Source organism: Microtus pennsylvanicus, chromosome 4 (assembly GCF_037038515.1).
Source record: "Microtus pennsylvanicus isolate mMicPen1 chromosome 4, mMicPen1.hap1, whole genome shotgun sequence".
In the NCBI taxonomy this organism is placed as follows: Eukaryota; Metazoa; Chordata; class Mammalia; order Rodentia; family Cricetidae; genus Microtus; species Microtus pennsylvanicus.
In genome coordinates this window covers 67,731,774-67,755,412 of record NC_134582.1, presented here as the reverse complement: position 1 = coordinate 67,755,412, position 23,639 = coordinate 67,731,774, and the positions used below count along the sequence as shown (strand labels likewise).

The window sequence follows — 23,639 nt, the reverse complement described above, 5'->3', positions numbered from 1 at the left end:
ATCCATAATTACCTACTCAATTAAATTCCCAGAAGTTATCTATTCTGTGAGTTAGCTGCCCAGTGTGGGTACTGAAAACCAAACTCCTCTGGAAGACTCGTGAAGTTTTCTTAATTTCTGAGCCTCCTCTGAAGCCCCTCATTTAGATCTTATAAATTATATGTTTAGAGTCTGACATTTTCACATACAAAACCTAGTTCTGTAAAGTGAAGGAGCCAGGGTGATTTTTATATATTTTACATGTGTTTTGTTTTTGATTTTAATAAATTTAAATCACCTATAAAATTGTATGTATTTATTTTTATAATGCACTTCTAGAACTTAGAACTCATTATCAGATTTCAAGAAGTTTATTTCTCACATCTGTTGGTTTATCACATAACTGCACTAATGGTACAGTATGAAAGACTATCAGATATTTCAAGCCAAAACATACTGATGAGAACGCACATCTGAGCTAGTGTTTCAGTTTAGTAAGAAATCTAACTTTGTGTACTGGACTTACAGTCATTTTCCTTCAGAGCTCAGCATGCTGTAGAAGGTGGGTGTCACAGGAGGCTGCTACATCAGAGGGAAGGTAGCTGCCTTTGCTTATCCTTGATCTAAGAAAGCAGAGGTTGCATGCACAGACTAGAGATGTGAGCTGCTCAAATAAAAACTGAAGAGAACATGACCTTTGGGGCCTAAAGGGAGAGCGGTTTAATGTCAGAGAAAGGGTGGTGACACAGTAGACTGTACTGATAATAGCCACTTGTACCATCATATTTCATACTAGCTTACCAAAGCCTGCAGCATGTACTACTTGGGCACAGCAAGGCATGACGAGGGTACACACTCTCCCACAAACACCTCTGTTCCCATTAGCGGTAGATTTGTGGGTGTCAAAGGTAGGCAGCTTTTCTCACTACACAGAAATGTCTTAAGCTCTGTGCTAAGAGTCTGAACATGCCCCAGGTGGATCAAAAGCCTGACTGAAACACTAAGAACCCACAGTTTCTCTCATAATGGAGCTCTGAGTGCTTAATGGAAATAAATAGTTGACCCTTTGACACAAGAATGGGCATGGTGATCTTTAATAGACTGTATCTTCCTGGAACACAAGGACAAAGCCTGCAGCTCCCTATAATATGGACTTGAGAAAAGCAGAGATTATTAAACAGCAAGTTAACAGAGAAGCAGAGAGGAAGTAGGCAGAAGCACCTCTCTGCAGATGTGACCATGCTCTCTGTGGCTGAGCGCTTCAGTCTACCTTTAAACCCATTTTCTTTCCCAGAATAAGTAGTAACAACTTGCTTGTGATTGGCTTTTGAGGTAGCTCACCATCCTGCTCTAATCTCTTTTAAAGATGCAGGATGCCTTAGACAGTCTCCCATCAGAAGGCATGTTTCTAGAGACAGCTGAGAACCTGGCTCGTCCTACTTAATGATGCACAGTACCTAGGGGCATCTTCTGACAGGAGCAGCTCTTCTTTGCCCTCTCACCTAGCAGCTAGTTTCTTCTGCTGAAGATGATGGAGCTGCAAACACTGAGATCCAAGCAGGGAACCTGGCCTTCTGAGAGTCTGATTCTACTGAGCCAGGCTGTGTTGATTCTACTGTAAAGGAAAATGCCTAAAGACTTGATTTTTCACTAGTACTGAGAAAACCGATCTCCATCAAAATGCTGTCCTGAATCCTTTGGGAAGTTGGTGGACAAGGGGCTTACTTGTTTTAAAAGTAGCTCCACTTTAAGTGCATTCGTGTTCCCTTGGCGGGGTGGGGGAGGTTAACCACCATTTGGAAAATGTGTCCATTTTCTGTCAATCATTACATGGAAGCAGGAAACAGAATCAAAAGCTGAGGCAAATTACCTTGAGTTTCAGAATAGAATATTTCCCCTATACATCTGTTATTCTAAGTAGTTACCAAAAAAAAAAAGCCTAAGCTTAAAAGCAATTTGTTTGTGTGTGTGTGTGTGTGTGTGTGTGTGTGTGTGTGTGTGTGTGTATGACATATGTACAGGTGGAGGCCAGAGGAGGGGGCCTGCTCTCTCACCCTCTCCCTGTCTCCAAAGACAGGGCCTCGCTGACCCCGAGTTGGATAGACAGCCGGAGTCCTAGTGATCCTCTCTTGGACAAGTCAAGCTTTCTGTAATTCAAACCTGCTGGCAGGATATAATATCACCTGCCTTACATATAAGTCAGAAAATACTTTTAAGAATCAGAAAGTGACAATACAGGTACTTTAGAGACACCAATGTACAATATCAGGGTAAGATCAGCCATCATTACTATGCATACACTGTGAAGAGCCCTGGATCTACAGTGTTCTGTGAACCAGGCTTATAGCAGGCTTCAAACCCAAGCCGACAGGTCCCAGCCAATCTGCTGTGACCTGTACTTTGTAAGGCCCTGCTGAGCTTGGAACAGGAGCAGGTGAGGCTTGGCTGGGGTAATGCTTGCTAGAGTTAAGAGCTATCTTAACCAAAGGCAGAAGCAGAGCATGAAGTTGGTGGCTCTCATTTATCTCAAGACTGTGGCACCCCTCTGCACCCCTCTGCAAGAGCTGGCACTGTGCTGCTGTTAGAAGGCTTGAGACACCAAAGCACAAGTGAAATGTTGCTGAAAAGAATCCACGGTCTACATGACCCCCACCTCCTCCACAGAAGCCTATTCTGCTAATGCAGCTGGCCCTGCTTGGGTGTGTTCCCCCATGTGTCCTCCAGCTCTAGGAAGACACCACACACCTTGGATCTTACCAGAGCTGGGCACTTCCTGCTCTACCACAAAGCACATCGCCTGCTTATATAGTGCTCCACTGCACATGGGAACAATATGCATACTCAGAGCCAGCTGTTTTCCTCATCCGGGTTTGTCCTAGATGGCAGAACTATCTGCTTCCTTGATGTGAAGCAGAATCCACAGTGGAAGGAGGTGCTGCCACAGTCACAGGAGTGCCTCTTGAGGGCATCTGCAGTGAAACAGCTTGCTATTAATTTCAAATCCTGACTCAAGACAACAAGCATGGACCACATCTTAGATACCCACAGTGTTTTCAGATGAGAAGTATATCCACTGATGTTTGTCCCCCAGAAGACCTTACAGGAACAGAGCAAACAAAGTAACAAATATCTGAATAACTTCTGGGGTTTTGAAAACAATAGCTTCTGTATTTTCTTAACCATGCAAATCCTTTCTGTTATTTGAAGCGTTTTTTTTTTTTTCATGAGCTAACAAGCAAAGAAAACAAAACCGAAGAACTCTAGGTAGGTCCCCTGAGGTAGTTCTCTCCTGGAGGCAAAGTATGGATTGGCACAATTCCAAAGGGCAAAAGACACTTGAATGTAATCCTAGAGACCAAATCCCACGTGTCAATAGACGTTAAGGCACTCAACCTATGACTTAACACAAAATGTACAGAGTATATAGATTAAGGCAGACCATTAGAAGACCATGTTACAAAAAAGTCATTTCCTAATGTTTAAAACCACGTGGTCAAGAGTGTGGGTGGGGTGGGGTGCAAGAGAGACCACCTCAAATAAACAGAGCAAGACAATGAGCAAGATCAGAAAGAAGGGATGGGAGAGTGCAGACACAGAGGGGCTGAGAAAGAAAGAGCACACCGACATGTAGGTGTGTAAACGTCATAGCGAAAGCTTTCACTTTGTATACTAGCATAAAGACTCATCAAAAATGTGTACTTTGTAATGTATTTAATGACTTTCTTTGACATTGTAAGGACTAAAAGTGTTTATGAAACAAACTTGAAATAGAAACTGGATATTTACCTAAGAGACTGAGAAGGTCTCTGGATCAAAAGGAGAAAGTAATGAGACCTCTGTCCAGGGAGAAGCAATGCCAAGGGAGCAAGGAAGGAGGAGCCGGCTTAAAGGCTCTCATCAGCTCTTGTTTACACCACTGACAGAGCAACGGTACAGCCTGCTTGGCAGAACCCAGCCGCGTTTCAGCAGCGAGAAAACCACGCTTCACTTAACCACACCATGAAATGACACGGAAATCAAAGACAGCATACTTTAAAAACAGGTTTTTACGTCACACTTACCAAAGAAAAGTTTTACCCTAGGGTCAATGCTTTCGCCTCAGCTTCCCGTCTTCATATCCCACGTTCAAAGAACAAAACTAACTTCCTAAGATATGTTCAAAGCCCTTTCACTTAAGCTAAAAGAAATGATTATGCCAGGCTTGGAGCTCACCGCTGCATCCCAGCACTCTAGAGGACGAGCTGGGTTACATAGTGAATTCTAGGCTAGCACAGGCTGCAGACAGACATAAAAAGTAAGAAGGCACCTATTCTTGCTCCTCTATAACAGCCTTCTGTATCTATGAGTAAACGATCCCCAGATGTCTTGTGCAGATCATCTAATTTAAGCATCAACAAACAGCCAGTAAGGTCGATTTTGTTGTTATTTTGCAAAGCTGAATTTCAAAGAAATTATTCCTTAGCCTATGGTCAAGAAAGTGGCACTAAGCTCATAATAACTACACTATTAGAGTTTATTGATGTCATCTTTTTCAAAATGATTTACACAGATGAAGGCCCAGAATTTTAATTTAAAGGTATCATTACTTAAATCATTTCAGTAAACTATTTCCCACAATAAGGTAGAAATAGAAAATCTAAGAATTTTCTTTTTTAGCTGGGCAGTGGTGGCACATGCCTTTAATCCTAGCCCTTGGGAGGCAAAGGCAGGCAGATTTCTGTGAGTTCAAGGCCAGCCTGGTCTACAAGAGCTAGTTTCCAGGACAGGCTCCAAAGCTACAGAGAAACCTGGTCTCAAAAAAGCCTATATATATAAAGATCTTTTTGAAAAGCCTGAAAAAAAGCCAGGTGCAACGGCATACAACTTTAATCCCAGGACATGGGAGGCAGAGGCTAGTCTATCTCTGAGTTCCAGGCCAGTCTGATCTACATAGTGAGTTGTAGGCCTGCTAGGGGTACATGAGGAGATCCTATGGGGAAAAAAACACTAAAAAAATATATTCACATGGAAAAGCCAGTTTCCTTAACGAGCACATAAAGAACCTTATTACTACAGATAAGTGGTAAATTCATCATTCTTTCAGAAAATGGGCAAATGTTGGGTTTATTTGTAAACCATCCTCAATTGTGCTCTTCAACTCTCAGCCACATTTAATATATCAAATTCAAAAGTGAAAATGGAATCATCTCTAAACAATATTTGCACATCCATCTGTTCAGTTGGTCAAGAATAACCCAATTACAAACTAGGGGGAGAAAGAGACAGAAAAAAACAAAAGTAGGATAATCAATCCCAATGTAATAAACTAAAAATAAACCAGAGGCAACACTCAGGTGCTTCTAAATAGAATTTCCCAGGAAAATGAACCAGGAATCTAGATCTAGAGCAGAAACAAAACAATACCAGCCAAGCCTGCAAGGAGGCTCGCAAAGACACATGTATACTGCATATAACACCTACAAAAAGTTGGGGACTGAGGAGATGGCTCAGTCTGGTACAGGGCTTGCCCTACAAGCATGAGGTCCTGAGTTCAAATCTACAGAACCCATGTAAAAGCTGGGCATGCTAGCCAGGCACGGTGGCACACACCTGTTAATCCTAGCATGTGTGCCAGAGGCAGGTGAATCTTTGTGAGTTCAAGGTCAGACTGGTCTACAGAGAAAGTTCCAAAATAGCCAAGGCTACACAGAGAAATCCTATCCCAAAAAACAAACCACCACCACCACCATCACCAGCAGCAACAACAACAACAAAAACAATAAAAGGCTGGGCATGTAAGATGGGAGGAAGAGATCCCTGGAACTTTTGGTCAGCGACCCAGGCCTATGTGGGGAAGTTTCAAAGCAATGAGACACTTTTTTTTTTGGTTTTTTTTCAAGACAGGGTTTCTCTGTGGCTTTGGAGCCTGTCCTGGAACTAGCTCTGTAGACCAGGCTGGTCTCGAACTCACAGAGATCCGGCTGCCTCTGCCTCCCGAGTGCTGGGATTAAAGACGTACACAATGAGACACTTTATGTGAACAAAAGGCTGAAGGCACACAAGCACCCGTACATGTGCATCACAAATAAAATGGGGCCCTATTGAATGGACAAAGAAGAACTCTCACTGACTACAGAGGGGAAATAAAGACTATTAAACAATAGTCCATATATTTACACATCACTTTTGTGGGGGAACCTTATTAGCTTGTGTTGAGTGAGTGGGGGGGAGCACAGAGGTATGTGTGTGTATGTGTGTGAATATGTGCGTGTGTGTGACAGCCCAAGTTTGATGTTGAGTAGCCTCAATCACTTTCTACCTTATTTTTTGAGACAGGGTCTCTCTCACTGAACCTGGCCATAGATCTCTAGGGACCGCCTATCTCCGCTTCCCTACTACTGGAATTACAGATGCATGCCATTCTGCCCAGCTTTTTAAGTGCATTCTGGGAATCTGAACTCAAGTCCTTATACTTGCATGGCAATAACTTTCTGACTGATCATCTCCCCAGCCCAGCAGCTCTTCTTAATTCTGATAATAAATGTAGAAGGAATGACAGGCTTGAAATAGTACTATTTTGTAGTATCTAAAGAATACGGATGAAAATAATGACTATCATTGGCCGCTCTGGGAGCACATTCTGCTCCTTTAGCCAATAGCCTTTAAGATACTAGCCCACGTGGACATGGTCTCCTATACTGTAAAAGCAGCAGTAAATGTGCACCCAATCTCTTGTTTCCGGCTCCTGCTTCTGATTGCTAGACTCTACTCCTGTTTGTGCAGAGGACTGTTGTCTAGGACAGTGATCTTTAAGTTTTCCCCTTAAATAAATAACCCTTTTATAATTCATAATTCTGAACTGGTGTGGGACTGTTTCGTGACTTCTGTCATCAAATGGCCACTAAAATCATCAAGTAAAAGGCTATCAGGCAACTCTCCCATGAAACAGGCAGTTGTAAGGACAAAACCAGGGATTCATCCTCAATAAATAAATAAATAAAAAGAAGCCAGACAGCATATATATTCTCTTCATTGATGTTAACAGGAGGCACGCCTTGCCCTCACAGTGTGTGCATCTATGCACGATAGCACACCAAATACTACTACTAACTAATAAAAATAAAAACAAATAATATCAATTCTAAGGCAGTCACGCTTCTGTGAATAGAGTGGCTTAAAGGACATTCAAGGGCAAAGCTCATGTTAAATGACACCCCGGGCATGTGACCAGACATATCTAGACTGTGGAATAGTGTGCAACACAAATAAAGGGTAGGACAGGAACAGAAAGCCTAGGACTCTTCCAGCCATTTCTGCCAGACAGAAGATGTGGAACTTCTGGGTCCTTATTGCTAAGTGACATTTCAGATCTAATTACTAAGACACAGTTTTATGAGACAAGCAGGGAAATTTGAAAGCTAATTAAATATCTGAAGATATGTAAATGATTACTCATCCATGACAGTAACTGGTTTGTGATCTAGTCAGGAGAGACTGGGCTAAAGATGCGGAGCTCTCGGCCAGGCAGCACCTTGCTAAGGTGTGGACAACGAGAGAACTTAGACTAGTCCTAACATGCACACACATAACAAGCAAAGCCTTCTGTGGGTTCTGAGACAGGCTCTCTCTATGCAGTCCGGAAACTCACTGTGTAGACCACTCAGGCCTCCAGCTCACAGAGATCCTCCTGCCTTTTCCTACCACACCTGGCACACTTCCTGTTTTCTAGAACTAAGCTGAAAGCGTCTATTGCACAATGATGCAGAAAGTTTATGACAATGCAACGCAGATCGTAATTATTCTTACAACAAAAATATGTATGAAGGTAGTACATATGCTAATTAGCTCTACTTAGCCATTCTATGATATACATGTATTTCAAATTACCATGCTGTACACAACACATGCATACATTTTTTTCAATTAAAAATTTGTGTACTATTTAAAATACATGAATACAGCTATACATATGTATTCTTTTCACAGTTTAAAAGTTATTGATTTAAAGACTGGAACAGACTTCAAGAGACTGATTACAAATCACATATCGTCATGTATGGTTGATAGAAAAGACAAACAAGACCTTCAGAAAGACATGAAAAAAATGTGTCCTGAAAAATAAACAATAAAGATAATATAATCTAAAGTTTAGCTTTAAAGTTATAGGAAATGAGATGAAGTTTAGGTGAAATAAAGGCATATGCATAATATTGATGATAGATATGCAGGATTCAAAACAATATTTTCTACACTTCTTGGCATGCTTAAATTTTTCTGCAATATTTTTAAAACTGTAATTACCCACCTGAAAAATTAGTCTTTATTTTTATTTTTTCACAGCCTAGATGAAGAACAGCACTTCCTTGGCTACCTGCCATGCAGTGCATTCCAGCAGAGCTGCAGATTGCTGCTGTCCTAGAAAACGGCTCTAACCGCCCACAACAAGCATCTGTCCAGAACAGGCTAGAATGGGCGCAAGTACATCTTCACCATAAGGTCCTTAAAATGCGCAAGCTGAGACAGAGCCTGTGGGTTTCTAACTTTGGTAAAGCACCTCTGGGCTACAGAGCATCTCAGGAGGAGGGGTAAGATAAAGGGGTGGGCCAGTAGGACCCCTGAGCCTCAGCCCTGCTTCCAAAGAGCAGCATCTCCACTACCTTCTCAGCCTAGCATAGCAATGGTGACCTCACCATGGTATGACGTCACAGTTTTCCTACAGGCATTCCTATCAATAAAAAGCCAACCTGGGCTTATGACGAACTGTCATGAGCTTGAGGCCCATCCTACCTTCTGCTTCTTCCTAACACACTCAAAGTGACCCTGTGGCCTGACAGCTTGTTCCTAGGGTAAATTTTAAGATCTGAACCCTTGGGACTAGTCCCATCAGGCAAGCTGGCACCCATCTTTGTGGTGCAGTCTCAGAATGTAACTCTGGGGCTGAATTCCCTGTGGCCTGGCCAGTCTGGGGAGTTTACGTTCACTGATTCAGCTGCCTCCATTCAGTTTGCCAGTCTGTCCCAGGTGTTCGATGTGCACTGGCCTTCAAGAACAGGTACTTGACTGACAATATTCAGCCTACATCATATCACAGTGGTACCCTCGCCCAACCTCCACATTGTTGAGTTGTTATAGCAGGCTCTTCCTCAGGACTCTCTAGGGTGGGCTGCTGAAACATGCTTATGTTCAGCAGGTTATAGGATGCCCCATGCCCAGACTGCTGGAGACTCTTCACTGTTCTCCCTCCTTACTCTCCCACCCTCCACATTCCAGGCAAAATGAGCAGAGACTCAAGTGCCTTTCCTACTGCTTCCCGCTGTCCCTAGACTCTTCTACAAACCTGACACGTTCTGGGCAAAGTTCTTGCTCTTTCACTGAAGCCTCGGGTGATGAGATAGGATATGAACTAAATACTTCACATTTTCTCAACATATTTGTACTTTCTGGCTCACTGGTCCTGCACACCAGAGCAGTGGTGTGCACACTGGTCCTGGACATCAGAGCAGTGGTGTGCACGCTGGTCCTGCACACCAGAGCAGTGGTGTACACGCTGGTCCTGGACATCAGAGCAGTGGTGTGCACGCTGGTCCTGGACATCAGAGCAGTGGTGTGCACACTGGTCCTGGACATCAGAGCAGTGGCGTACACGCTGGTCCTGCACACCAGAGTAGTGGTGTGCACACTGGTCCTGGACATCAGAGCAGTAGCGTGCACACTGGTCCTGGACACCAGAGCAGTCCTGCACACCAGAGGAGTGCCATGCACACTGGTCCTGCACACCAGAGCAGTGCCATGCACGCTGGTCCTGCACACCAGAGCAGTGGCGTGCACACTGGTCCTGGACACCAGAGCAGTCCTGCACACCAGAGCAGTGCCATGCACGCTGGTCCTGGACAATGCCTGAGACAATTGTGGTCAGAATCATAATGTTACACAATCTACAGTAAAAACACACAAGACTTTTGTAGAAATTAACCATTAGCATCTCCTTACCAAAAACAAAACAAAACAAGATATCTCACTTGTTAGTAATTTTACAAACTATGTCTCTATACAAGCATCAGCCAACGGTCTACCACTCTGTGATCTTGTCGGTGTCTGTTACATCTTGTCATTGCGGATTATCTCTAGCACCAGCCCATCAGGAGAATAAAACCAAACTAATGTTATTGGAGCATGTAAAGTGGATGTGTTCAGCAAATCCTGGCCTTAGGAACAGCCTTTGTTTAAATTTAACTAGACTGTGACAGCAGGCTGGCACCATTACTATTCCCTCTCAAAACCAACAAGATCAAATGACGAGGAACCAAAATAGCACTGGGAGGCAGAGTCATAAAAGATGAAAACGGAACAGAGCATCAGTTTCAATGGGTGCTTCTGAGAGCCTTACTTCAACCGAAGGATCTAGACATCCCCTGAGAGACCAGCTGCAGAAGGACGCCAAGCCTGTGCTCTGGTCCTACACCTACAGCAGACATTACTCAAAGCAGACAAAGAGTACTCCAGTTAATTCTGCCTCGGAGGTGGCACACTGAGCAACACAAACACCCATACTGGGGAGGAGGCAGAAAAAGCACTCCTTTTCATGACCTTAAGCCGTGTGCCAATGACTACTGATGACATCCAAGGCTACCATACCTGTGCTTTTTGATGCCATTGGAGAGCGCGTCTCCCCCACCACAATCTTTTCCTTCGGACATTCTGTGCTTCCCACTGCTCACGGGCACTTCGTTCTCTTCAAAGGAGTGTGCTGTCACAGCTTCCACGCAAGTCAGGGACCCCTCGGACTCGGAACCTGTGGCAGAACAGGCTCATGGTGAACGTACTGAACTTGGGTACAGGCTTCACTAACGATGGATATCTCTCTCAAAGCCTTGGGCTGTGAAACTCAAGCTTTGCCCTTTCACAATCCATCCGTAAACACATCCTCAGGGATTTCAGAGAACCCGCTCCCACAGCGACTCAGAGGGATTTATGTGACAGATGCACACTTATATAAAGTTACAATTAAACTGATTTTATATACTTAGAGGTAGCCAAAGATTGTTTCTATTCTCTTCCTTCTCAAGGCATCTTAACTATAGTTTAGCCCCAAAAAGTTCAATTTTAAAAACTCATGTATAATGGAAGATCTACAGTGCTATACTTAGAAGTTTAAGTCACATCACTGCAGTAACAAAAGGAAAGGAAATTTAAAAGCACATAGAACAACACAGAACCACCCCATTCTTGGCATCCTTCCATCAGTGATTGGGCAAGTGCTCTAGAGTGGGAATGCCACATTCCCAGTTGCCTGTGTATTCAAAATGGAGCCATCTGCTTGCTGGGGACCAAGATGATGATTCACTCCTGTACCATCCATGCAACTGCCCAGACTTTCACAGTCTGCTTTTCCTCTGAGCATCTCTAGGATGCTTTGGGGAAGGTAGGGCAAGGCTCTGGATTATCAACATTGTTAACCTCCTGCTTGGGGGCAGCGCCTTAGTTTCTGAACACCAGTTTTCTGACTCCTTATTTTATAGTTTGTTTCAGCTCAAAGCAATAGGCACTCCCTCTCTAGGACATTTCTGTCCATGAGGTCTCTGTCTCTGGTAAAGCACTATTCAGGACCGTCTACAACTTCCCACCTGACTCTACTCACTTGTGCCGCCCTCAGAAACTCTCCTCACAAGGCTGCCACAGCTGCTCGGTATATGTTAGAGCTGAACGCCCATCTGCTACAAATATACTGTAGCTCAACTCAGAAGCAAGTGGTTTAGGTTTGCTTTCTTCCTAGCACCCAGCACCTTCCTGCATGCTAGTACCTAGCTCAACGCATGGAGTCTCACTGTCATCCCATCAGGCTGATGCGGAAGAAGCAAGGCTGGCCACAGTCCTAGGTGTATCACTGCTGCTTACACCAACAGGACACCTTGAGTCCCAACTGGGAGAAGGCCACAGCTCCGTTCCCTCCGCTCCTCACAACGAAGACACTAGTAGTCCTCCTCCACCTGTTTGGCTTGTCACAGTTTTAGCTCCTTGAGGTCAACTTTGGCTCAACAACTACACAGAATATTCCAGAAACTACTTGTAAGCATTAAATTGTGCATAGCAATATGATAATATTTCATACCACCGCCTTGCCCTGAGTATGTGATGGTAAATGTTACAACTGAAAGCACAGAGCCAAGGAGCTACAGGACCACACATGCATCAAAACAGGAAACAGATTGCAGAGAATAGGGTCATGCCTGCATCTTGCAATTCGTTCATATGTAAACATGTAAACTATGAAGAATTTCAAAAGGTAAGCAACTTTGTCTTAGAATGATTTGAAACGCATTTTTAGTTTGTAATTTATATGTCGAAAGCAAAAAAGCAATCAAACAATGTTCTGAAACATTGCTATACATAGGACATTATGTTTGAAATTTAAGAGACACAAGTGACAGGAAGGGACTTGCCTACTTAAAAAAAGCTTTTTCTATTTTTTTTAACTAAAAAGGAGACAGTAAACAGTAAACAAGAGATAGCAGGAGCTTCTATGCGCAAAGATAATCTTTCTCCAAACAAGATCCCAATGTGGTAAATACACAGGCTGAAGCCCCACCCTCCTTAAGTGTGCTAGTCATTTTAGAAACATTGACATGGGGCCACCGCGTTCATCCCAGGGACACACAATCAGATGTCACAGCAGATCCGTGTCCTCTCTGGCTAGTGGCACCTGCATCCCTCTTCCTTGTCATCTCCCTGTTCCTACCCCTCCTTCTCCCCACCCTTATCCATTTATACCTTGCTCTTTAATTCCTCTCTATCTGGCCTATCGCTAGAAAGCTCTGACAAAGGTTACTAATTACCTCTATTCTGCAGAGTCCAACATTTTTTAATCCTAATTGTGACTCATCTGCCATCTATGGCACTGTTCAATTCATTCCTGCCTTTGTAGGAGCCATGGGCAAGGCAGGCACATGAGATTCCCAGACAGTAGTGTGCGCAATAGTTGTGCTCAGTAAACTGTTCCGGGTATCAAGGTAGAAGTCAGAATGGGGGCAGTGGTCACCAGCAACAATCCACTTCAGGGAGAACAATGTCAGCCCTTTGCTGACTGTTGAGTACGCTGACAAGAACAGGGAGAAGGACAACAGAGTCACCACATAGGAACTGTCCCAGGCAAACGGCGACAGAATGAGCCTGTGTGGGAGCAGCAAGATGCAGGAAGGAGTGTGCATCATGTACCTACTGCATAGGATAAGAAGGGAGAAAAAAACCACCAAAAGCCAGCAAAGGGCAAATAAGATAAAAACAAATCAAGGGATGACACCTTTCTGTTTTATATTGAAAGTAACTAAACTTTTGTTTTCAGGCAACTGCTTTTTACTACGTGGTTATGATGAGCCATGCAGTTGATCATGCGGGAAGGGAGGACGCTCAGCATCCTTGGCAAGTGCAGAACCTCATGACAGGCAGTGCAGTGTGACACAGACCACTTTCATTGCAACAGGGACCTGTCCTGCAAGGAGCACACCTTTAGCATCAAACACATCAATCCATTCCCAGAGCATGGCTGTTTCAAAAGGAGAGCCATGGTGGCACTATTTATATTCAGACACATTTATCCAGATCAGATGCAAAAATCCTTCATTATTCACACATACCACTGCGGTTTCCCCACATCAGCACCAAAGTTGTAGCTGGTGTGGAGGCTTAACAATCCTCATCAGAGCCTAGCCACATGGGTGATCTTCAGGTCTCCTGGTAAAGCTTGTCAGTGCCTCTTTGGTGATCATTCAACCCCGTAACCTTGCTGTGGGATAATGCTCTGTATACTGTAAAGATTGTCACTCATACTGGCAGGCAGGAAGTATAGGCAGGGTGACCAGACTAGGAGAAAATTGGGAACAGTAAATGCAGAGACACAGTCACAAGCCAGATACAGAGGAAGCAAAATGAGAATGCCTTACTGAGAGAAGGTACCAAGCCACGTGGGTAAACACAGATAAAAATTATGGGCTAATTTAAGTTGTAAGAGCTAGTTAGTAATAAGTCAAAGCAATAGGCCAAACAGTTTGTAATTAAAAATATAAGCCTCTGTGTGTTTCTTTGGGACTGAACAGCTATGGCACCGGGCAGAAAAGAAATTTCCACCAACATAATCTGTTCAATTCTGTTCCATTGTAAGTTGCCAATAGGCCAGGTCTTATAACTCGACTATCAGCTGTTACTGGGCAATATATCCATCCCTGCTTACGAGGAAAACACAGTATTGGAGAGGACAGTATTTCATGTCTCCATGTGCTGACTACTTGTTCCACAGTATTTAAAGTCACAGAACTCATAAAAACAAAAATAAAGACAAAAAACAAGAATCAGGAGAAACCACATCTAGTGGTTTCAGCTTGGGAGATACAGTAGTTTTGAAGTAGACGTTGTTACAATTTGTATATCACATATTCTTGTAGTTAAGGCTCACATATTAAAAGCTTTCTCCCCACCTTCAAACTACCTAAAGGCAGTGGAACCGTAAGAGGCAGGATCTAGTGGGAGGTCTTGTGGTCGCTGGGTCCGGAGAAGAATGAGAGTGGCCCCCATATATTTCATGTTTGGTCTCCAGTTAATGAGCTGACTGGAAGGATTAGGAGGTGTGTCCTAGCTGGAGGTTGGTCAGTGGGGGTGGGGTTTGATATTTCAAAAACCTATGCCAGGCCCAATGTCTCTCTTCCTCTCTCCCCTCTCCCCTTTCCCCTTCCCCCACCCCCTCTCTCTGCCCGCTGCTTGTGAATCTAATTGGCTTTCTCAGTTACTTCTCGAGTCCGTACCTGCCTGCAAGCCCCCCTACTCCTGCCATGTTGGTCATGGACTTACCTCTGAAACTGTAAGGAAGCCCAGTTACATGCTTCCTTTGTAAGAGTTGCCCTGGTCATGGTGTCTTAACAGCGACAGAACAGTGACTAAGACACGGGCTGTACCCGCGAAGGAGCCACTCCTCATCAGCAGGTGAGCAGTGCGGCTGGGTGTGCTTGCACATGGTGTGCTGCTACAGGTCTACGTACTGTGGCCAGCTGACAATGGGCTGAACCTCCAGAACTGTGAGCCAGAATAAACCTACTGCTTCTAGTAATTACCTCCGGCATTTGTCAGTGATGAGAAGCTGACAGAATCAGACAGGAAAGGTGACACACAGCAATACCAATGAACCAAATCCCACCATACAGCGTATTTAAAAATGCATGATAAACTTTGTGCTTTTAAATTTTATAGTACCAATAACAAAAACAAACAAAAACCCACAAAAATGCAGCTCTAAATAAAAACTTGATAAGGCAAAGTCAAAGGCCTTACACATTTGATACATGAATTCAATTCTGGCCTGCTCGGCTCCGATTTCAATACCTCCATCAAAGGATCACCATATGGGAACATAATTATTTCCACTGATTTTTCTGCTAACATTTTAAAATGTAATAACAAAAACTGATTTTAATATTTAGCTAGATCCACAGCATATCAAACAGGCATTTACCTTTCTCCTAGAGTTTCCCTATGATCCTAGAATAAGCAAATGGGTTCAAAAATTTAAGATGCTACCCCATCCTTGAAAACAGGGTAAGGGAAGGGCTCTGAAACTTCTGGCATCACTCCCTGATCTTTCTCAGGACAACTGGGACTATCCACAGAGCCCAAAGACAGGAAAGGGAATCTGGTACAGTTCTATTTGTGAGTCTATCCTACCTAGTTCCTAAAGGAGTCAGCTGAGTTGTCATGGCTGCTGTAATGTACAGAAAAAGCGCTGAACGAAGCTCTACAGAGAAACATTAGGACCAACACAACAGCTGAGACAATACAAACCCTCTAAAGTTGTTTTCAATGTGGTAAGTACTCATATAAAACTCAGAATTATTCTCCACACATTTCAAATTGAATGCGGTACGGTGGCTTGGATATGAAATATACTCTTCTCTTGTGGACTAATGACCATGTGCAGAGGTGCCCTTCAGAGAAGTGATTGGACAAAAGGGCTCTACCTAGGTCAGTGTTTCTCAACCTTCCTCAAACTGCGATCCTTTAACACAGTTCCTCGTGGTGCAGTGACCCCCCCAACCATAAAATTATATTCACTGCTACTTCATAACTGTAATTTTGCTACTGTTTCAATCATAATGTAAATATTTCAAAGGGATTGAGACCCACAGGTTGAGAACCTAAGCAGTGGTGGTGTGAACCATAGACAGTGGGGTCTGACTGGAGAAAGTGGATCACTAGGAATGTGCCTTCAAAGATTGTATTTTATTTGTGGTGCCTGCCCAGCCCTCACCCACTTCCCAGCCAATCTGGGGTAAGCGGCTCCTCCGCCACCTTCCCTTGATGTTCTGCCTCGCTGCAGGCCTACTAAACTTAAGGCTAGGAGTGCAAAGGGACCTTTCCTCCTGCCAGTTGACTTGCTCGGCTGCCGTGTCACAGTGACAAAGTGTGACTAACACAGTCCCCTTCCTAAAAAACAGGGGGCCCAGGACTGGGACTGGGATAGTGAGGCTCCAACATCACTCCAGAATTAAGACAATCCTTGCCTTTGCCTTTCAGAGCCTAGGCATGTTCCAGGTGTTGACTAATTAATCCTTCCTACCATTTTAAATCTGGAAGAACAGGTCAGAGTTCACAATCTAACCCTGCCAGTAATTCTCCTGGGCGGTCCCGATGAATGCTCTACAATGCCCTTTGAAGAGCAGACCAAGAACAAACAAGCACATCACAGGAGACTTGGAAGAACCGTGGACAGTGTCCAAATCACACTTCCTTCTCTTACTTAAGGTTACAGGCTCAGTTTTAAGCTTTTGTTATTTATAATTAGCCATGAACTAGAACGTTTTTTTTTTTTTTTTTTTTGGCTTTTCCGGACAGGATTTCTCTGTATACCTTTGGTGCCTGTCCTGGAACTAGTTCTTGTAGACCAGGCTGGCTTCGAACTCACAGAGATCCTCCTCCCTCTGCCTCCTGAGTTCTGGGATTAAAGGTGTGCGTCACCACCATCCAGCTAGAACTGTTCTTAAAATGCCTAGAATAACCCAAAGTGCAGCTTTCAATGTCAGTGCCACAATCCTATTTAGTAATAGATAAGCCATATAAAACTCAAAAATACAGTAATGAGTGAGCAGAACAAAGAAATAAAATTGACAAAATCGTATTTCAAATAAATTATGAACTGAAAATAAAATGACTTCAGAGATGGCTGCCAAGAGACTGCTATAGTAATTTGCAAGGATCTAACAAAAGCATGGACAGAATTTTGGCCATGCACGGGGGTCACAGGCATTCTAGACATCCTCCCCAGAGGAGGTCTGAGGTCAAGACAGCCACACTGTATGGTGGTGCTTGTGACAGCTTTTCAAAAGCGACTGCCTGGTCCTTAAAGAATCATCTAGCACTCTTTTCAATGTGCGACCTTTACGTGTAGTTGAAGAATTACAACATCCAGGTTTTGGGAAACCTTAATGCACCCGAGTACTAAATCTCAAGTTTCTCAATTAGTCCTGATTGACAGCTTTTTTCAAAATTATTTTCAGGAAGGTGAGAGATGCACTGAATCCCAGTTACACAGTAATTGTACTTTGAAAGGGAGTTTCATGTGACCAGCAGATCAGCCTGCCACACACCAGATGAAGGACTCATATTAGACACAGTTTGATGGGATTAATGAGGTACAGCTGATGCCCTCCAAGTATCTACCACTCACTATAGACATAAACCACATGTTTGAGAAGATGGGGGATCTAATTTTGGGGAAGTCAGGGCCAGCTTCTGAGAAAACATGACAAATCAGCTGGAGTGGGAAGGATGAAGACAACGACTTCAAGGCGAGGTAGAACACTGGGTGTTGGTGCTAAAGTGTGTGACCAAGACGGCACAGCACAGCCAGAGAGGAGGGCAGTCAGAGAATGGTGCTGCACTGGGTCAGGTCACAGAGTTTGGAGTTGGACTCACATTGGCAGGAGTTGTCGGATCACACTGCTGGCTGGTTGGAGATCACAGTCTGCCACAGCCTGGCAGCTTTCTCTAAGCTTGCCAATATGGAAACTCCCTCCCTCCCCAGCAAGGCTTCCTGCTCTCTACCTGTCCTTATCTGGAGAATCCCTGGGCCTAGTGGACTGACCTTATCTAAAAACTGTCTCTAGATCAGATGCCTGATTCGTCTTCAGCTTGCCCTTTGGCACAGATCCCTGCTGAGAAGACTTGAGCTAGGAGCTCTGCCATAGGACCCTACTGCCACATACCAAGCCTTGCGATGGAAGCACATCACTTAGTACAAATTAGGGTATGTCCCCAGTCTCCCCAATCCTATATATTCCTTATATTCTGGAATAAAATCGAGCTGACTCACTGAAATCCATCTCCCAGAGAGCCATCTCCATCTGTGCGTATGGCCGCGTACAAAACTTCTGTTGTACTTTCTGCTCTTTCCCCTCTTGGACTGAGGGCCAACAGGCTGAACAGGGAAACAGAACCCCCAGAGATGGCGCCTGAACAGGGAGATACCTTCCATAGCTGCTTCCAGATGAACTGAGGAATAGGTCGTCAAAGCCCAGGAAAGCTGAACGGGTTAGTCAAAGGCTTGTTTATCAGAAGCGTCTAATTAACTGTTCCAGGTGAAGGGGCAGGGAGCATTTACATCAGCTGGACTGGTTCGTATTAACCTTTAGTAAGTCCAGAACTCAGTAGCTTCTAATTTGTACATGTTTCATGGATGGTAATCGTTAGCCTGGTGGAAATCTGTTAAGATATAGACAGGGCAGAAGTAAAAGTTTAGGAGCTTAAGAAAAAAGAAAAATCTTACATTTGGAACCCTTTTTGTATAATTTGTTGACAAGTGGATCCAAACTTGATTACTTTGATTCTTTGAAGCTTATACAAATTTTAGTTTACCAAAGGAGATACAAGTTTTAGCTATATTAGCATTACCACTGTCTAAAATGCACACTGTAGAAATACAGGTAATTGGTGTCTGTAAAACAGCTGGAACAGATTTTCACCTTGGGGTCACAGCAAAGTTTAGGAAGAAATGTCAGAACAGGGTTGTAGGGTGGGGCAGAGAAAAGAAACAGAGGTCTGTGGACTGTGTGTATCTGCACTCAGGACTGCGGCTGCAGGGGGCTGGAAGACAAGCTATCATATCATGCACGTCCCTTTCTCCTATGCTGTGGTCTCTCCTAGCTTGCCAACAAGCCTACTGATTAGAAAGACTGGTGATGTGGGAGTGTCATATATCAATCTGTTGATCTCATTGGTTAAGCAATAAAGAAACTGCTAGGCCCATTGGATAGGCCCACCCTTAGGTAGGTGGAGTAAACAGAACAGAATGCCGGGAGGAAGAGGAAGTGAGGTCAGACTCCGCAGCTCTGCTCTCCGGAGCAGACACTTCAGAGAGACGCCATGCTACCTGCTCCAGGGAAGACGCACGCTATGAAGCTCTGACCCAGGATGGACTTAGGCTAGAATCTTCCCGGTAAGACCGGTGCTCACAGATTGTTAGAGATGGGTTGATTGGGATATCAGAATTAGCCAGTAAGGGCTAGAGCTAAGGGCCAAGCAGTGTTTAAAAGAATACAGTGTCCGTGTAATTATTTCGGGGTAAAGCTAGCCGGGCAGGGCAGGCGGCTGGGGTGTTTTCGGATGCAGCCCCGCCGCCCCTATTACTACAGACTGGATCTTTCTTATCTGGGTATATTTATTCCTAACCAGGCATCTGAGATACCAAGCATTCAAAATATATTTGACTAACAAAATCCTCTCAATGCTTAAGAAGCACAAAATGCACAATAAATCCCAACGTAGACACTGATTTAGTCAATAATAGAAAACCATACACACACAGAGACAGACAGATACACACACACACACACACAAACGATCTAACCCCAGTGGTGTATGCCTATAGTCTTAGCACTCAGAAGACTGAAAGAGAAGGATGCGTTTGAGTCCACCATGGGCTACATAGTGAGCTAAGATGAACCTAGACTATGGAAGGGGAAAAAATCCACAAAGTCGACCCAAAACTTAAAGGATAAACTGCATTCACCAGGATGTACGTACAACATATGCCCAGCTTGAGTAAGCAGATAGGTAATTTTAAATGCCACAAGGACAACCAGAGCACTTCCACTACTGACACTCCACATGCTGCACATACACAGAGGAGCTGGAGTAACAATCACGTGCTCTCCACAGTGCTGCACATATACACAGAGGAGCTGGAGTAACAATCACGTGCTCTCCACAGTGCTGCACATATACACAGAGGAGCTGGAGTAACAATCACGTGCTCTCCACAATGCTGCACATACACAGAGGAGCTGGAGTAACAATCACGTGCTCTCCACAGTGCTGCACATACACAGAGGAGCTGGAGTAACAATCACGTGCTCTCCACAGTGCTGCACATATACACAGAGGAGCTGGAGTAACAATCACGTGCTCTCCACAGTGCTGCACATATATACAGAGGAGCTGGAGTAACAACCATGTGCTCTCCACAGTGCTGCACATACACAGAGGAGCTGGAGTAACAATCACGTGCTCTCCACAATGCTGCACATACACAGAGGAGCTGGAGTAACAATCACGTGCTCTCCACAATGCTGCACATACACAGAGGAGCTGGAGTAACAACCACGTGCTCTCCACAGTGCTGCACACACACAGAGGAGCTGGAGTAACAATCACGTGCTCTCCACAATGCTGCACATACACAGAGGAGCTGGAGTAACAATCACGTGCTCTCCACAATGCTGCACATACACAGAGGAGCTGGAGTAACAACCACGTGCTCTCCACAATGCTGCACATACACAGAGGAGCTGGAGTAACAATCACGTGCTCTCCACAATGCTGCACACACACAGAGGAGCTGGAGTAACAATCACGTGCTTTCCACAGTGCTGCACATACACAGAGGAGCTGGAGTAACAATCACGTGCTCTCCACAGTGCTGCACATATACACAGAGGAGCTGGAGTAACAATCACGTGCTCTCCACAGTGCTGCACATACACACAGAGGAGCTGGAGTAACAATCACGTGCTCTCCACAGTGCTGCACATACACACAGAGGAGCTGGAGTAACAATCACGTGCTCTCCACAGTGCTGCACATATACACAGAGGAGCTGGAGTAACAATCACGTGCTCTCCACAATGCTGCACACACACAGAGGAGCTGGAGTAACAATCACGTGCTCTCCACAATGCTGCACACACACACAGAGGAGCTGGAGTAACAATCACGTGCTCTCCACAATGCTGCACATACACACAGAGGAGGCTTGGTAATGGTCAAACCAAGAAGTCATAGTGTTAAGGAGATAAGAAACAAAAGTGTTATAAAAATGCAAATAAGGCAGCATTTAGATTATTAAGCAGAAATATGACATGTAAAGAGGTGGCTGAGATCACCAAACACCAACAGGCCCAGAGAACAGGAAAACAACACAGATGATGGTCAGATAAATGCACAGCTATTAAAAGTCAAGCTGCAGAAGGAAAGAGTTAGAGAGTGGGAATGGAAGCAGAGAGTAGCAAACAGTGTCTTAGTAAATGCTCACAGTGCACCTTCCAGCTTTTCCAACAGCATTCATAATGCTGCTCCAATCCTGTATCTGCTATACGTAAACCAGTATCAGCTACCACCTGCTGCACCTGCTGGGTTCAATCACTTGACACATGTCACAACTCTTCTTTGTCACTGACTCTACATGTCAAACAAGTTATTTCCATCTTGATTTTTGAATTCTGATTTATAAAAGGTATGATTTATTAAAACCTTGCACTTAAGACTGCTAAAAATGTTAAAACTAGCTTCTGTTAAATGACATAATCCACATGATTGGATTTCAGGTACAGTTCATGGGCATTCAACTGAAACAGTAGTAAGAGGAAAGTCTGACAAGAAAGCCTTTCTTGAGCAACTAATCTCTGCATGTTTCTAAAAACGAGAGTAAACATAAGAATCATCCCGAGCTCACAAGAGTCAAAGGCAGGGACTTCTCTGTTAACACTGAACAATAAAATGGCATTAAATGACAGAAAAATAATCCCTCAGCAGATCACTTTAGACTCAAAGTCTACAACTTGATTTCTCCCCAAGCTGCTGCTGCTTCCTGCTCTGGGGTCCCATAGTGCTGCCTGACGGTTACTTAAGCACAAGTCTAATTTCTGGGCCCATCTCATTCTTTGCCCCTCTGCCACCACCCATCCCCCACCAGCACAGAATCGCAGCAGTGATTGGGATGTATGAAGTCAGCAAGCACTAATAACCTCAGTCTCCTGCTGACACTCAATACATTCGTAAGGCAGGCTGGTCGGTGTCCAGTCACCGAGCTTTTAGAAAGTGTGGCTGCTGTGCATCTCCAAGTGCTAGGTACCGTGCAATACACGGCTCCAGAAGAGGGGTCTACTCTGGAGAAGTGCCAGGTACCGTGCAATACACGGCTCCAGAAGAGGGGTCTACTCTGGAGAAGGGATGTCTGAAAGCCATGGGCTCTGGAAGAGAAGAAAACAGCTTAAAGCAAACAGTGAAATTGAGAAGTAGAAATATATAGAAGGAACCACTTACATTTTTTAAAACTTTTTTCTACAACTCTATTTGCTGGTAGAATGAAGCTTTTTCACAGAACTAACTAGCATTTGGCTTCTTGTTAAATCTTTTTGTTTGAAATATGTAGCAAATGCTTGGAGTTTTCCCCCATAATATGTCCACTAAGCACAGTTGGGATTTTACTGGATATAGTCATTTCATTCTACATACACAGACATGCACACACCCCAGTGAACACAAAATGTGATGCCTCATTAGATTTTTCTCCTTTTAAATCATTTAACTCAAGTGAATTTAATAAAATTGTAAGGAAAAAATCTGTCCACTTTATGTAATTGTGTAAAATATTTAGTCACTAAGCATACTGGAAAAGTAATTTTCTCAAGAGATCCCACATGGTTGGGAAAATTATTACAAGTCACTCTGGCTCTGTGCCATAATGGGTGTCGCCCACCATGGTAGTAAATTTCCATTGGCTCTGTGTATCTGGAAATGCTCAAGGGGACACAGGGAAATGTGAAATCCCATCCAGTCAAATCAAAGAACCCTTTTACTTTTAAAAGAGGGTGACAAAAGGGTCAAGAGAAAGCAAACTTTAAAGTAAAAGCTATTAATGGCCAGGTAATGGAGGCACATGCAACTCGAGTTCAAGGCCAGCCTGGCTTTAGAGAGCAAGTTCCAGGACAGCCAGGGACACTAAGAGAAACCCTGCCTCAAAATAAACTAATTTTAAAAATGAAACAAAAAACAAAACAAATAAACAAACAAAATGAAAAAAAAGCTAGTAATGTTGTCCCATGAGTAAAGTACTTGCTATACAATAATGAAAACTACACTTAGATCCCCACACCCACATAAAAGCCAGGCATAGCCGCATCTGTCTCTGACCCCAGGACCGAGCAGGCAGATACAAGTGGATCTCAGCTACCCGCTGGCAGCCAGCCCGGCTGAAATGCACAGCTTAGCCCAGTGAAAGTCCCTGCCTTAAAAATTAGACAAAGCAAATGGCCTATTTGAAAAGTGGGTCTGGAACCCAAATGAAGTTCTCAAAAGAAGAAAAATAACAGCTAATTTCTCAAATTTAGTTTTCCTAACCTTTAGCAGTTAGGAAACTTAAAATGAAA

The 23,639-nt window shown here is 43.9% G+C and overlaps 1 protein-coding gene across 4 annotated transcripts in view; it reads right to left on the bottom strand.

The window, feature by feature from the left end:
- The window catches only part of Osbpl1a (oxysterol binding protein like 1A), a 186,476-nt gene that overhangs the window by 44,638 nt on the left and 118,199 nt on the right, over positions 1-23,639 (bottom strand). For 3 of the 4 annotated variants that reach the window (XM_075969282.1, XM_075969283.1, XM_075969284.1), the window contains one exon: positions 10,594-10,750. The exons of the other annotated variant lie outside the window; for it this stretch is intronic. In XM_075969282.1, coding sequence (XP_075825397.1) covers positions 10,594-10,750 — 157 coding nt within the window. The remainder of the gene's footprint in view (positions 1-10,593; positions 10,751-23,639) is intronic. 4 annotated transcript variants of the gene reach the window in all.